Source organism: Quercus lobata, chromosome 3 (assembly GCF_001633185.2).
Source record: "Quercus lobata isolate SW786 chromosome 3, ValleyOak3.0 Primary Assembly, whole genome shotgun sequence".
Classification (NCBI taxonomy): Eukaryota; Viridiplantae; Streptophyta; class Magnoliopsida; order Fagales; family Fagaceae; genus Quercus; species Quercus lobata.
The window spans coordinates 11,604,510-11,619,519 of NC_044906.1; the positions used below are offsets into that span (position 1 = coordinate 11,604,510).

A 15,010-nucleotide genomic window follows, 5' to 3' on the forward strand; every position below is an offset into this window, starting at 1 on the left:
TCAAGTAAAGGCCTAAAAGTTATATTTCCAATCCACTAATATCTAGTTTCTGATTTGGACAGCAACTTGACTCTTAATAGGTAAAAGATGGATGAAAAAAGTGCATTTTAACTCAGAAAATACACTCATAAACTACATATGACATATATACATCTATCTTTTTTTTTAAGAGTAACATATATACATCTATCTAGTTGTTGATAAATAACATATGACATATATACATCTATCTAGTACATGCATTAAAATAACCCAATGGCCTAAAATCAAACACAGTATATACAAATCTAGTTATGTATCAGAGTGTCTATGCATATGCACGTGCGCTCACACACAAAAAAGCCTTATGCATTTTCAGCATCTTCCATGAAAAGCTAAAATCCTTACCTCTAAAGTATTTTCATGAAATTCCTTGTGAACCCGCCTTAAATGTGATTTTGGCAACTGTGAGGAAATAAGGTCATATTAGTTCAATACCAAATGTATAAAATTTTCGGCAAAAATTCAATTTAGTCCCTCACAATGAGTCAATTTGGCCCTTCCATCCAAATCTGTTAACAAACAATAACATTTAAAGATTCTTCTTTTATTAATTATTTAAATAAAAGCATTCATGAGATGCGCCATTTACTATATCTTGTTATGTGATGCGTATTATTTTAAAATTAATATATAAAAAAAAAAATGTAAAATGGCTCCATTTGCTTACAGATTTGGACAGAAGGACCAGACTAAAAGTGAGGGACTAAATTGACAAAAAATAAATCTAGTAAAAATTTCATAATTGCATTTTTGCCAACATTTTTATAGGAGAAAGTAATCTACATGCTACTGGTGAGAATGTTACACAAATGATATGTAAAAATTAATGAGAAGCTTAGTAGGACAACTAGGTCAAAAGGTTTCAAAATACTACCATTAGCAAGCCGGTGGAGGAAATTGGTGAAAAGGAGGGCTGTTTTAGAAAGCTAAGTTGCTAAGAGAAAAGAAAGAACGAACTAGCTCTTCAAGAGTCACACTATTGGAATAATGCCTCACAAGTAGAGATTTCTAGGATTCAATTTCAACTAATTACAATGAGGGCAGCCTTGCTTATTTATAGTTACATAAGCAAGCTTTTGATTGGTTAGGAAGTTAGTTACAAGAACCTACCATGCAGCTGCCATTTGATTGACCAAAGCCTAACAAAGTTCTCTAACTAACTGATAGGCTATTGCATTTATCACTAGCAACCTATCAAATACTAACTTTCTGTTACAAGTGATAAAGGCTATTACAAGTAAAAGGATCTACTTATCATACAACATAAGATCATAGGAAACTAATGATTGTTCTTGCTGGACAGTGACAAGTAGTTACAGCTAGCTTTTAAAATGAACTGCATCACAAGCAGGGTTATGAAAGTACATTAAAAACAGGAAAGTTGCTAATGCAGATATCTACTTGATTTCCCTTTCAATTGGCATTTCATCACCCTTTTGGATTCAACAATTAGTCAAGTTTCTGCAGCACATTGTAATGGCAACCCTAGATAAATCATAATTTTTGAATTTTTTAAGAAAACCCAGGTTCAGAAATATGGGAAACACAAGATAATGTCAAAAGAATTCCTGTTGGGCTAAGAGGTTGGTTAAGTGACCACACTTGCTAGTAAGTTGGGAATAAACTCTAAAATACAATGCATATAAATAAACTTCTAGTAATTGTCAAAAAATACCGATGCGTTATAAGCAGCTGCCTTCACACCAAAACCACAAAGAAATTTTGCGATTTTCAATGTTTCTTTTCTAGTAGGAACATATATGATGGTTGGACCTTGTTCTAAGGGCTCATGCAGAAGTCTTAATCTTTCTTCTGGTTTACTTGGTGGATCAATTGTCTCAGATAACCCTCTCATATCCCCTTCCTCCCAAGAAGATTGTCCATAGAATTCACCAAAGGCAACTGCAAGAATAAAAGTGATTGAGATATTGAACAAAAAATCATCAATTAGCCATAATCTTGAAAATTTGTTGATAGAACATTAATAAATGACCAAAGAATAAAGCATAAGAATGGAAGACAAAATTCAAAGGTTTGTACCATCCCAATCATCCACACTCTGAAATACGTCAACATCATTTTCTAAATATTCAACTGACATCTCTTTTCCCTTTGAAGCAGTCAAACCATTTTCCTCCGTTGAATCTACTTCATCAACATCTCCACCAGTATAGGAATCCTCAATTTCATAACTATCAGAGCCATAAGATGTATCATCTAATTCTTCTGAGATGATAGTCTGTTTCTTCTCACCAGTCTTTCTCTTTCTGACATACATGTCTATCAATTCACTGAAATCCTTTGCATAGGAAGCTGGTGAAGATGTTCTACTATGTTTTACCTGTAAATGGCAGAAAGTGAATTGTTGATATTTCTTCAGTGACAAATAAGGATAAAGTATAATTAAAAAAAAAAAAAAGATGATATGGAAGTTATGAAGAAATTATGAGTTCGATCTAATAATTATTCAAAAAGAGTCCATTAGGAAACCCTTGAAACCATCCTCTAGCATAGTAAAATCCTGATAAAAATTGCATAGAAAGGACCAATCTGGAAAAGATATATCTCCAATAACATACTGAAAATGGAACATAAAAGAATAATATAAAAATCTCACCGAAAACCGAAGATTTGGCCTAAAAAATGAAGTAATAACAATTTTTGTTTCCTTTGACATGCACAGCGATTTAAGAATATCTTCCCGAACCCGAATTGTGGCAGTAGCAGTCAAGGCCATCAGTGGTATATCATATTTTAAGAATTTTAAATTGCAAGCACTGAAATTCTCCCGCAACACAGATAGTCGCCTGTAACATTTAAATGTGTAAGTCAAACAATTGCAAGTTTGCAACAACTCTAATCGTCTAGTACAAGAACTAGGTTGAAGAACCTCAAAGAGCGGACATTAAAACTTCAAAGGCACAGCAGATTCAAGCTGGATATTAAAGGCTCAAAGTGTATTATAAACTAAAAAGAGAAACAGTCTGAAACTAAATAGATACAGGACTTCTTCTCATTATCTTATTGAAAACATTGCAAGCAGGGTTTTCGGGGTTGGATTAAGTTAACTATGATTAGTCTCTCCTGAATTTCATTTGAACCAAATGCATGGCTAAGCCATTGGTTATTGATAATATATATTCGCTAGTAGTGAAGTCATAAAATCAAACCACTGCTGTGAAATATAGATGTACAGTCATCCAGAATGGGAAGCACAAACCTGTAATCAGGCCGAAAATCATGACCCCACTTGGAAACACAATGGACTTCATCAATGGCAAACAAAGCAATTCCACGACCTTCTGCAAGCCTCTGAAGTGGTTTTATCAATCTACAGACATATGGTTTCTTTATTCTACTTGAAACAAAAAACATAAACACCTCCATACATACATATGTATATACACACACAAACACACGCACGCACGCACACACCCACACATATATATGTATAAAAAATGATATCTTAAAGAGGAAAGCAATAGAGAATATGATTTTGAATATGATCTGGCAGACGAGTATATTGGCCTAATTAGTTGATGAGGATCCATAGAGCCAGCCCCAATTTAATTGGTACCAACACTTAGTTGACTTTGAGTTTGACTTCTAAGAAATTAAAAACATGTTCCTCTGTAATACACAAGTCACATGGTATGTCATCTACCTTAAAACTGTCTCTGGACAAACATATACAATGCTATACATGCCTCTCATTGCTTTCTGTTCCACAGTACTGTCAGGTTGCCCAGAACCAAGAAAGCAAGCAGAGACCCCATGTTTTGCTAGCTTTAAGCATTGATCATGCATCAAACTAATCAAGGGTGAAATCACCACTACAACTTTCCCTGTTAATAACGCTGGAATCTGGAAACACAATGATTTCCCTGTAGAAAGTTATCATGTCCAACTAATTAGAGCCCAACAAAACTATATAATGTGTACAGTGTACAGAGCAATATATTTTTAATAAAATAAAATAAAATAAATAAAAACATACCAGACCCTGTGGCGGCAAGGACAAGACAATCTTGATGAGCTAACCAAGCAGCCAAGGCTTCCTTCTGGAAATTCTTCAAGGATGAATACCGGAAATGCTTTTGCAAGAGACTGACAACTTTCTTCTCCCAATCTGATGCAATGTCCAACTCCCAAGGGCAGTCAACTGGAAATAATTCCGACATAGTTTCAAGGTTACAATGCATGCCAGAAAGATCTTCCTTATGTTCTTCCACAGGAACCAATGCATCAGGTAGAAAACCAGTCCTGCGTTTTTTAGGTCTAGCTGTGGATTGGAAATGGTCCAGTATGCTCGACTGTCGTAGTTGACCTGAAGAAGGTAAGGAGGACAAGGTTCTTTTACCTAGATTTTTTTCATTGCTTGTGGAACATCTAGAACTACTAGATGCACCCCGACTATTTCTATGAGAATAATTTGAGAGATACTCCAGAGCATCATCAAATGATGGACCCACTGCTTTTACAGCTTCCAAGACAGAAGAATTCTGAAATCCCATCTCAATCAGTTTTGCAATGACTTCATCAGAGGATAGGCCATTTCCATCCATGGTATGAAAATGTTCTCTAGGGAAAAGAAAAAAGGGAAATTAACATCAATAAGAGGATTGATTGAGGGAATATTAAAGATAGCTCAAGTACTACTTATCAAGAAAATCAAATAGCTACCCAAACTTGTACTTTGTATACATACACTACACAATGACAACATTTAATTTCCTATTAGCTTCATAGCAAGTATAACCCAACACCAATTTCAAGTCAGTGACAATATAGGATATTTAGACCTACTCATATATGCCTGTAAAGTACAAACCTAACTCTATAAGAGGTAGGGCCGCAATCAGAGTTGAAAACCCAAGAAATAACTCCCATTGAGAGGGGAGGTGGAAGAACTTAAATTAAAGAAAACCCAAAGGCTAAAGATTTAAGGCATAAAACCAAAGCATTGTAATACAGCATAATTGTCTCTTTGCTAAACCAAGTCTTTTTGTGTTCATTTTATTTTTAAGGCATTAAAACAGAAAAACAACCTTAGATGTGACATTGCAAGATTTATATTTTGTTCTTTACCGCAATTTACTTAGCAACCAAACAGAAAGTCAGCAAAACCCTTTTAAACAGTCAACTCAGCAAATCATAAAAAATTGATCAAACAAAATAGAAACTGCTACATGAAAACAACCGAGTACACAATTTCTTAAACTCCTCTGATGGTGAAAAGTCTAAGGTTATAAACACTCAACCTTTTTCTTTCCTTCATTTTCTCAACTACCAAATAATTATAACAAGAAAAAATCATCCATTCTCATTCCAATAAGTCAGCCATTCTAAATTCCATTCTTCAAATTGCTGAGAGATAAATATAGAAATTTATTCAGGACAACATAAAAGAAAAAACTAACCAAAAAATGGCAAAACTACTTCCATGCCATAAAACAAGCAAACATATAAGATTACCATCATTTATATCCTGCTCTTTTAGTCAATTTTCTTGGCAAACAAACAGAGAGTCAGGTAACCCTTTTTGAACACAAATATCACAAATATACAATCAAGCAAAAAAACAGTCCTACAACATGAGAAAAAAAAAAATCAACTTGAGTACCCAATTTCCCAAAGTCAAACATCACGAACATTTTTCATTCTCTCTTCCTTCATTTTCTCAACAACCAATCAACACTGTATCACCCAGAAAAAAACTACAACACCAACAACTAACTTCCATTCCTCAACTAAAATTCATAATTTCCCAAAACAATGCCATCTACATTTTTTTTTTTTCATTCTAGTTTCTATTTATTTTTTCCTTCATTTTCTCAGCAACCAAACAATGCCATAACACAAACAAATAAGAGATAAAATAAAAAATAAAAAATTCGTCCATTCCCATTCTAATTACTCAAGCATTTTACTTTTCAAATATATGAAAATAGAGATCAATATAAAACAAAACCAAACAATGCCATAACACCCCCAAAAATAAAATCTAAATAAATAAAATCTAAATTAAAATGTAAATCATAAAAATTCAAAAACACGCACAATTTTGAGAGAGAGAGAGAGAGAGAGAGAGAGAGATTTCTGACCTATCGATGAAGAAATGAAACCCTAAAAATACAGAGCTGTTAATTAGAGAATTTGAGCTTTCTCTCTCTCTCTCTCTCTCTCTCTCTCTCTTAGGGTTTACAAAATTGAAAGATAATGGGAAGCTACGACTACGAGCTTGAGTAAAAATGTCAAATTATGAACAATTTCCGCCAAATCAAATTCCCGCCAGAATTTGGGGATTTTTATATTTTTACTGCTTGGCAAAAGAGAAGGGTTTTTGTACAATTTTCAATCGTTTTCGATTAAAAACCAAAACGACGTCGAAGGGTAGGTCTTGGAAGCCAGGTAGGAGCTCAGAATTTCGGGTCCATTTTTTTTAAGGGCCAAGGATAAGGCCTGCTAAAGTTTATGGCCCATAAATAAAAAGGTCCACTATAGCATTGCAAATTACTTTTCAGTTTTCTCTTTTTCATTTTTTACAGTTATAAAATTTGTGGTAAACTAAAGATGTAACTTTACTTAATAAAATAAATATTATTATATATTTTAAAAATCTAATTATTGAATTGCATATTCTTTACACTTTTAATACACAAATTAAATTTTGTATTAATTGGATATTATTTACTATATGATCTTTAAGTTTATGTTTTATGCATAATTTTAAACTACAAAACTTACAATTTAAATAATTTATTGATGACATAGCTATTGATTTTTAATTTTCTAAAAATTTTGCAAGAATGAAAAATATAATAAAAATATGTACTCTAATAGTGGATTTGTCAAAATTCACCTCTAATAAAAAAATATTGAGTAAGGTTGTAATTTTAGGCTACAGCCAATTTTGTAACTAAATTTTGTCTTTTTCGGTTTTTTTTTTTTTTTTCTGGTTGTTGCTATCAGGTTAATCATGTCAATATCATGGCATGTAACGTCTAAACAAAAGTTTAGTAATCCAACCTAATAAAAACTTTTTGTCACAAATTATTCTTCTTCCTTTTGTGTTTGTATTTATAGGTTAATGATAAGTGCTCAAGCATTGATGGAAGTAGTTGCAAATGCATGGAAAAATTTAAAGTTTTTTTTTTTAGGGAAATGTTATATCCACAATATTTTCATAACAAATCATATGTGGCAAGTTGTTAGGGATTGTTATTAGTAGGGTATAAAAGTAATTTCAGTAGTAGGTTTAAATTAGAACCAATAATAATTAACCAACTATGATTTGTTGTAAAAATATTGTGGACGTAGTATCTCTCTTTCTTTTATGAAGTGAAAAATGAAAATAGCAAATGAGATTTATGCGTTAGTCTCAAATCTTTTTTAAAATGATGTAATTATTTTCTAACAAAATATAGTTTATACAATATATTAGATTTTCAAAACTAAGCTATCAATATTTTTAGGTAATATACTAATATGTAATGGGAGGGATATGGGGGCATGGAGTTCATAGGATAGGTTGGAATCTATATATATGGTATCAACAAAAATGCAGCATTCAGCTCTAGCCTTAAATTTGATTTATGGTGATATAAACCTTTTCACATCTCATCATCAGCATATGGGCTCATGACAGTAGCAATTACAATGTAATTGACTTTATTGTTTTTTGGATGAATGAAAAGATTTCATTAATGAAACCTTTGACTACAACAAGCTGGTTAAGCAAGCAACAAAAACAGACCACTAACCAAATACAACTAATTGCTTAAAAAGCAGTTCAGCCTCAACAACCACCCAGACCTACAACTTCAAATTCATCAAATGTCAGGCCTTCTAATGCTTCAGCTGGTGGTCATAGTGAGACATAAGACATTTTCCCTCTATAATAGTCACATGTTAAACCTTCTATGGCCAACTCTACAGGTTTACCAATGAATCTAGCTACCCCAGATATTAGCTCAACCCAAGATTCTTCACTAACCCAATGTCCCCAAACTCCATGCAATAACAAACAGGAGAAACAAACATTTGAATCTTCTTCAGACTGTCAGAAAAGTTTCAAGCCCCCTCCTCCTCCACCTCCACCCCCATCTGTGACATCTTTTCCTTCTTCATCTCAAACCTTTCCAATATCATCAAACACTCCATCTTGTATTCCACCACCACCACCACCACCACCACCACCATGTCCACCTCCTCGTTTAAAAGGAAAAAACAACTCTACCAAAGGCCCACCCATTCCACCTCCACCCCCATATGTGACATATTTTCCTTCATCTCAAACCCCCCCAAAATCATCAAAAGCTCCATCTTCTATTCCACCACCACCATGTCCACCTCCTCTGTCAAAAGGAAACAGCAACTCTGCCAAAGGCCCACCTCCTCCACCATCTCGACTGCCTCAATCTACTTCATTGGGGAAACATGCAGCTCCATTACCAAAATTGAAGCCATTCCACTGGGACAAGGTAAAAGCTGCCCCTGATCAACCTATGGTGTGGGATATGCTGCCACATTCATTTAGGTAAGTTGCTTTAGCATTACGTTCTTAACAATGTTAGGATACTAAAAATTTTACTACATTAGTCCTACAAACGCATGTGTTACCAGTCACCATAAAAATAAAAATAAAAATAAAAATAAATAAATAAATAAATAAACTGTTTATTTTATGTTGTTGAAGTAGTACAAATCACAATAATTGTCACATCATTTTATAAGCCTTTGTAGTAAGATTGGTGATAGCTTTAGAATTTTTCGTACGTTTCTTTGGCTACAATATATTTCTTCTCTTTCTGTGTAATTGAACATATTATGAATCACGAAACAGGTTGGACTAGGAAATGATTGAATCACTTTTTGGAGACAATTTAAAAACTCTTTCTGTATAATTGAACATATTATGAATCACAAAACAGGTTAGACGAAGAAATGATTGAATCACTTTTTGGAGACAATTTAAAAAATTCAATGAAGAGTGATGAAGCAAAGAAGAAGACTCCTCCAAGCAAGCATGTCTTTGAGCCAAAGAGACTACAAAACATAAGTATAGTGTCAAAAGCCTTGAATGTGACTGCTGAGGAAGTATGTAAAGCACTAATACAAGGTATAACTTAGCTTTAAACCATAAGCAATTGTGATTGAGTGCCTATTTTTCGACATTGTGAGAATGAAGTTGTGAGGAGCATGGAATAACAATAAATGTGAACTAAAACACAGTTATTATATATGCCCCATAAATTATTTTGAGATGTGAATTCTAAGCAATTCACTTATGTCAGAATTGGACTTTCAAGTTTCAGTGTCAGTTTTTAAAGATTTTTGGTCAAGGCAATAATGAAGAATGATGGCTCCTGTCCTGTAGTCCTGTACTTCCAGCAAATGGATTATAGATTACAAATTACTAAAAAGGTTCTCATCACTTTTAGAACAGGATCCTCTCCGATAGTTAAGGTTTTCCAGCATATGGAGAGGCCATTTCAAGATCAGGATTTTATTTCTTGTATATCCGTGTAGACATGGTTTTCTATAGACCTTTGAATTTGTGATGTTTGATCTAAACCATGAAATGGATCCTTCCCAAATGGAAATGATCGTTCCATAACTTTTGAGGAGAGAGAGTATATCTCCAACAAACAATTCATGGTTTTATATCAAGTACAAGTGCAGACATACTCATGCCATCACCTGATTATAATTTTTATCAAATGGTGGGAAGCAGGGAAAGGTTTGGGTTTGCAACAACTGGAGGCATTGGTGAAGATGGCACCTACCAAGGAAGAAGAGGCTAAGCTCTCTAGCTATGAAGGAAACATTAATGAACTGGAGTCTGTAGAGAAGTTTTTCAAAGAAATTCTTGAAATACCATTTGCCTTTCTTCGAGTTGAAGCCATGCTTTACAGAGAAACTTTTGAAGATGAAGTGGTTCAGTTCAGGAAATCTTTTTCAATGCTAGAGGTAACCATCAATCATAAACATATCAGTTTTGATCAAAACCAACATTTCTAATACAATGATCACTCTGACTCTGATTTATGTTGTTACTAGGAGGCCTGCAAGGAACTCAGATCAAGCAGGCTTTTCTTAAAGCTACTTGAAGCCGTGCTCAAAACAGGCAATCGTATGAATGTTGGAACTAGCAGAGGAGGTGCTAGAGCATTTAAGCTTGATACCCTCCTTAAACTCGCTCATGTGAAAGGCACTGATGGGAAAACTACCTTACTCCACTTTGTTGTTCAAGAAATACTCCTGTCTGAGGGAATTAGAGTTTCAGATAGTATTATGGGGGTTGAACAGAGTAAAGAAGATTACAGAAGAATGGGTCTTGATCGTGTTTCTGGTCTGAGTACAGAACTCTCCAATGTGAAAGAGACAGCTACGATTGACTTGAATGTTCTTGCAAGCTCTGTCTCAACCCTATCAGATGGATTGGCCAAACTGCAACATCTAGTACAAAAGGACTTGTGTATGGATGAACAAAATGGAAACTTTGTCAACTCAATGAGATCCTTCATAAATTATGCAGAGAAAATTCTGAAAGACTTGCAGGGAGAAGAAGATAGGGTCCTAACACATGTCAAAGAAATTACTGAGTACTTTCATGGAGATGTGAGCAAACACGAAGACAACCCACTTCGGATATTTGTCATTGTGAGAGAATTTCTGGGCATTTTAGATCATGTTTGCAAAGAGCTTAGAAGCTCTTAAGCTTTACACTGTCCAAATTCTCTGGCACCATTCTGGTAGGTTAAATTGCTTGGTGTGTTTAAAAGATACAGCTCATCACCAATCAGTTTGTAAGTTTATTTATTTATTTATTCATGTGGAGCTTTAAACCATGCAGATTGAATTGCTTGCATACTCTAAACAATTGATCCGGGGTTGTTGGGTTGAGTTGAGTAGAGTAGACTGAAATAACAAATAACAGCATATTCAATCAGCTAAATGCAGATCTAAATTAGAAATTAACACATGTTACTGCTTGGAAAGAAAAACCAGACTGTAACAGTCATTATCCTAATCAGTAATGTCAATTAGACAAATCCTACTATTCTAGTATTTAATCTTACCCAAGACAAATTTATTTTGTTTCCATACAGGGTCAGTGACTTGTCAAGGACATGTCTGAATAAAAAGAATGTCCAAGAAGATTCAACCAAACAATCTATGTATACGGCACAGCACAATTCTTATTTTTACTTTTTAGTAGATAATTTTTGCCACTTTGTGTACTGATCCACCATATTTTCACAACAAACACTCATATCAAAATTAGCACCTTACCTATTGCAGAAATTTCTTTCTCTAGGCCAGAATTACACACAGTTAAATGTTTCAAAAGCCAATTTCCAACCTTCTCCTCAATGTGAACATTCTGAAGTTTTTTTAGAAAGCTTGACATTCTGTTACAACTTACAACATATTTACTTCTATTTGGAATGGACTCATAAGCATCCTCATATGATACACTAAATTGTTTTTGAATTCGCTATGAAAGCTTTTAAAAATACTTCAATATATGAGTACTACACTATTTCTCCTTATACGCTTAAGTACTAATCTTGATCTCTTTTTCCAGGTTCTAGTTATTGTCCAACCATTCGGGAGCTTCTTTCAATCTTCTCCTTATCATCCAAATCAATCTTATCTGCCAACTTGTCCTTGTCTCCAATGGTGCTCCTCATGTTGTAGATGTACGTCTCCAACTCTTGTTCCTGGCATCAATTCTCTCCTTCGCCTTCTTATCCTCTTCTGCAAACTGCTCGGCCTCCTTCAGCATCCTCTCAATTTCTTATCCTCTTCTGACTTCTTAGCTGCCCTTTTTTTCTGCTTACACATGTAAGATACCATTGGCCAACCTCAAAGGTAACCTCAATTTGGTGGACTCCCCTGCAATAAGAATCAGAACATTGGTCCGAAACCACAAGCTATAGGCTATGGTTATATAGGATATAAAAATCATTGCAATGCAGTAAACTTCTATTTCCTTAAAACTAGTGACAATACACAAATATCAGAGTCCATTTTCTGTTTAGATTACCTTGGAGCAGGTGGAATGCCAGATAATAGAGTAAGGTTTCTTCATTCTTGCATGGATTTATATGTTATACCTTGATGGACACTGTGGTTTGCTGGTTGACACCCTTGTTTTTGTTTGGCTCCTTGCCATCAAAGAAAAGGCTACTTCTTCATGGAACGTCTTTTCCTCACTCGTTTTTTAGTCATTGTGTCAGTCAACAAATCCTTGCTACAATTTCATGACGAGACAGAGACTATACCAGTTTCTTTATGGTAGCAGCATGAGATTTATAATATGACATAAGCGTGGGATTGCCTTATTCCAATAAAAAATTGGTACAGTCCATGTGCTCGTCACAAAACTACTGCAAGGTTTTGGTGACATTGACGCAATAGCATAAAAACATTTGAGGAATAAGTGTTGTGAGCTTAGATGGGAAGAACCATGGAGAACCAATTTTATTTCCAAATTACTTCCTAAGCGAACATACATTTTGAAACTCACTATTTATATGGTAACTTGAATATATGGTAGTTAGAATTTTTGGAGGGAATTTATTTTAAAACTATTTTTTAAAGTAAAACATAGATGCTTCAAAGTAAAACATACATTCTGAAACTCGCTATTTTTTAAACTGTTTTTTTGGAGAGAATTTATTTTAAAACTATTTTTGGAAAACAAAATTCCATTTTTGAATTATATATCTAACCTCACGCAATATCATGGCACAACAAGCTCAATCTTACAATTCATTCCTTCAACTCATCTTTTTCATACAAAAAGACAACAAAAAAAAACACACAAGGGCAGAGCTACATGTTAGGGTGGGGGGCCATGGCCCCTCCAAAATTTTTGAAAATATTTTTATACTATATAGATATATTTAATATTTTAAAAATTAGCCCCCAAAAAAGGGACCCCCCAAATATTTGAGTTAGTCTAATAATTTTCTTAAAAAAAATTTTCCAATTGGTCATAGTAGTTGTGGGGCCCAAATGATCTATGGGCCAGGTCCATCTACCTAGGGAGAATCCGGAGGCCCAAGCCGAGGAGGGCTATGGCCCAAGCTCGACAAAATAGCCTTTGGATACCGCCGAGGACAGCTTAATCCTCAGCAGACCCAAAGTCCCCCCAAAGAAGAAATAAGGGTAAAGACGGTATAGGACTGAAACTTGGAAGAAAGATCTAAAATATCAAGGGAAAGCTGCTGTTACTGCCATTTAATGCTCTGAACCTGACAGAGCCGTATTCTTTGGCTTTTACAACCATCCCTAACGACTTTGAGTATGGACTGATGGGACAAGTATCAACCTTGGAAAGTTTAACCCTACGCGTGGACGAAGGACAGTGGACGCAAGCTAGTATAAAAGGAAGAGTAAGTAATCTATAGAGGGGGTTGGGGAAAAATGGCCAGAAACCAGAGCCTCCCAGCCCACCTCCAGGAGAAAGATTCCAGGGGTGTAGGGAAACTTAAACTTGCACGAACACCGCGAAAAACCCACCGCCTGTCAACCAAGGCCTAGCCTTCCAAACCCACGCTCTACAAATGATATTGTTAGGGGCCTTTTCACGCGCGAACCCGATACTGTTACGGTCCGCCACGAAACGCGTCCTTACAATTGGCGCCGTCTGTGGGGAGGGCTTGTGTGTTGGTGTAGGAAGTGGGTCGGTAGAGTTTCTCCGTTATATCTAACCGCTGGTTATAAAAGTCTAGTATAAAGTTCCGTTAGGAACCACGTTTCTTGAAGAGGGGCTTAGTTGAGGAGCTAACTCCCTTAAGGCCAAGGTCCCCCGTAAAGAGCAAACTAGGCACTTTGTAGCGTTAACCGTATGGATAAACTCTAGGGGCTTGGCTGAGGAGGTAACTCCCCTAAGGCCAAGATCCCGATCCCGCACAAAGAGAAAACTAGGTTTTGGACAGAACCAAGGCCTTGCATGGTCCTCGGACCCAAGCCTCAGGGGAAACCAACTACCTGGATGTAATGAAAACTAGGTTTTGGACAGAACCAAGGCCTTGCATGGTCCTCGGACCCAAGCCTCAGGGGAAACCAACTACCTGGATGTAATGAAAACTAGGTTTTGGACAGAACCAAGGCCTTGCATAGTCCACCAGATTCAAGCCTCTGGGGAAACCAACTACCTGGATGTAATGAAAACTAGGTTTTGGACAGAACCAAGGCCTTGCATGGTCCTCGGACCCAAGCCTCAGGGGAACCAACTACCTGGATGTAATGAAAACTAGGGTTTGGACAGAACCAAGGCATTGCATGGTCCTCGGACTCAAGCCTCAGGGGAAACCAACTACCTGGATGTGGAAAACTAGGTTTTGGACAGAAACCAAGGCATTGCATGGTCCTCGGACCCAAGCCTCAGGGGAAACCAACTACCTGGATGTGGAAAACTAGGTTTTGGACAGAACCAAGGCATTGCATGGTCCTCGGACAAGCCTCAGGGGAAACCAACTACCATGTGGAAAACTGGTTTTGGACAGAACCAAGGCATTGCATGGTCCTCGGACTCAAGCCTCTGGGGAAACCAACTACCTGGATGTGGAAAACTAGGTTTTGGACAGAACCAAGGCATTGCATGGTCCTCGGACCCAAGCCTCTGGGGAAACCAACTACCTGGATGTGGAAAACTAGGTTTTGGACAGAACCAAGGCATTGCATGGTCCTCGGACCCAAGCCTCAGGGGAAACCAACTACCTGGATGTAATGAAAACTAGGTTTTGGACAGAACCAAGGCATTGCATGGTCCTCGGACTCAAGCCTATGGGGAAACCAACTACTTGGATGAGGAACCAACTATTTAAAGAAAAAACTATGGCCCGTAAACCTCGAAATCCCTCCGAAGAGAACTCCGCGTTAGCAGACGGGTTAATACCTTGATTGCGCGGATTCCTCGGTCTACCCTCGGATCCCCAGTATCAAAGGG

General features: G+C 36.2%; 2 protein-coding genes across 3 annotated transcripts; one reads left to right on the top strand and one right to left on the bottom strand.

The window, feature by feature from the left end:
* Positions 1-339: 339 nt before the first annotated feature.
* Positions 340-6,380, bottom strand: LOC115979176 (ATP-dependent DNA helicase Q-like SIM). The gene is made up of 8 exons (XM_031101147.1): positions 6,147-6,380; positions 4,040-4,623; positions 3,707-3,926; positions 3,263-3,373; positions 2,660-2,849; positions 2,083-2,383; positions 1,718-1,944; positions 340-444 (listed from the first exon to the last, which is right to left on the bottom strand). Exons 2-8 carry the CDS (start codon positions 4,605-4,607, stop codon positions 355-357), a joined length of 1,707 nt encoding a protein of 568 aa, XP_030957007.1. The 5' UTR covers positions 4,608-4,623; positions 6,147-6,380; the 3' UTR covers positions 340-354.
* Positions 6,381-7,929: 1,549 nt separating this feature from the next.
* Positions 7,930-12,260, top strand: LOC115979694 (formin-like protein 11). 2 transcript variants are annotated; one of them, XM_031101759.1, is made up of 5 exons: positions 7,930-8,581; positions 8,976-9,163; positions 9,779-10,014; positions 10,105-10,799; positions 11,636-12,260. In XM_031101759.1, the coding sequence occupies exons 1-4, from the start codon at positions 7,965-7,967 to the stop codon at positions 10,762-10,764; spliced, it is 1,701 nt and encodes a 566-aa protein (XP_030957619.1). In that variant the 5' UTR covers positions 7,930-7,964; the 3' UTR covers positions 10,765-10,799; positions 11,636-12,260. The 2 variants fall into 2 exon arrangements, with proteins under 2 accessions (XP_030957619.1, XP_030957617.1); XM_031101757.1 differs by lacking the exon at positions 11,636-12,260 and having other exon boundaries at positions 10,105-10,895.
* Positions 12,261-15,010: the final 2,750 nt, after the last annotated feature.

What these genes read in the sequence shown, in the direction of transcription:
- LOC115979694 (XM_031101759.1), top strand. Translation starts at nt 7,965, where the DNA reads ATGGCCAACTCTACAGGTTTACCAATGAATCTAGCTACCCCAGATATT. An exon ending in ATGTAAAGCACTAATACAAG is followed by an intron (nt 9,164 to 9,778) that starts GTATAACTTAGC and finishes GGTGGGAAGCAG; the next exon opens with GGAAAGGTTTGGGTTTGCAA. An exon ending in AATCTTTTTCAATGCTAGAG is followed by an intron (nt 10,015 to 10,104) that starts GTAACCATCAAT and finishes TGTTGTTACTAG; the next exon opens with GAGGCCTGCAAGGAACTCAG.
- LOC115979176 (XM_031101147.1), bottom strand. Translation starts at nt 4,607, where the DNA reads ATGGATGGAAATGGCCTATCCTCTGATGAAGTCATTGCAAAACTGATT. An exon ending in TGTCCAGAGACAGTTTTAAG is followed by an intron (nt 3,374 to 3,706) that starts GTAGATGACATA and finishes ATATGTCTGTAG; the next exon opens with ATTGATAAAACCACTTCAGA. An exon ending in CAGCTGCTTATAACGCATCG is followed by an intron (nt 445 to 1,717) that starts GTATTTTTTGAC and finishes ATTTCCTCACAG; the next exon opens with TTGCCAAAATCACATTTAAG.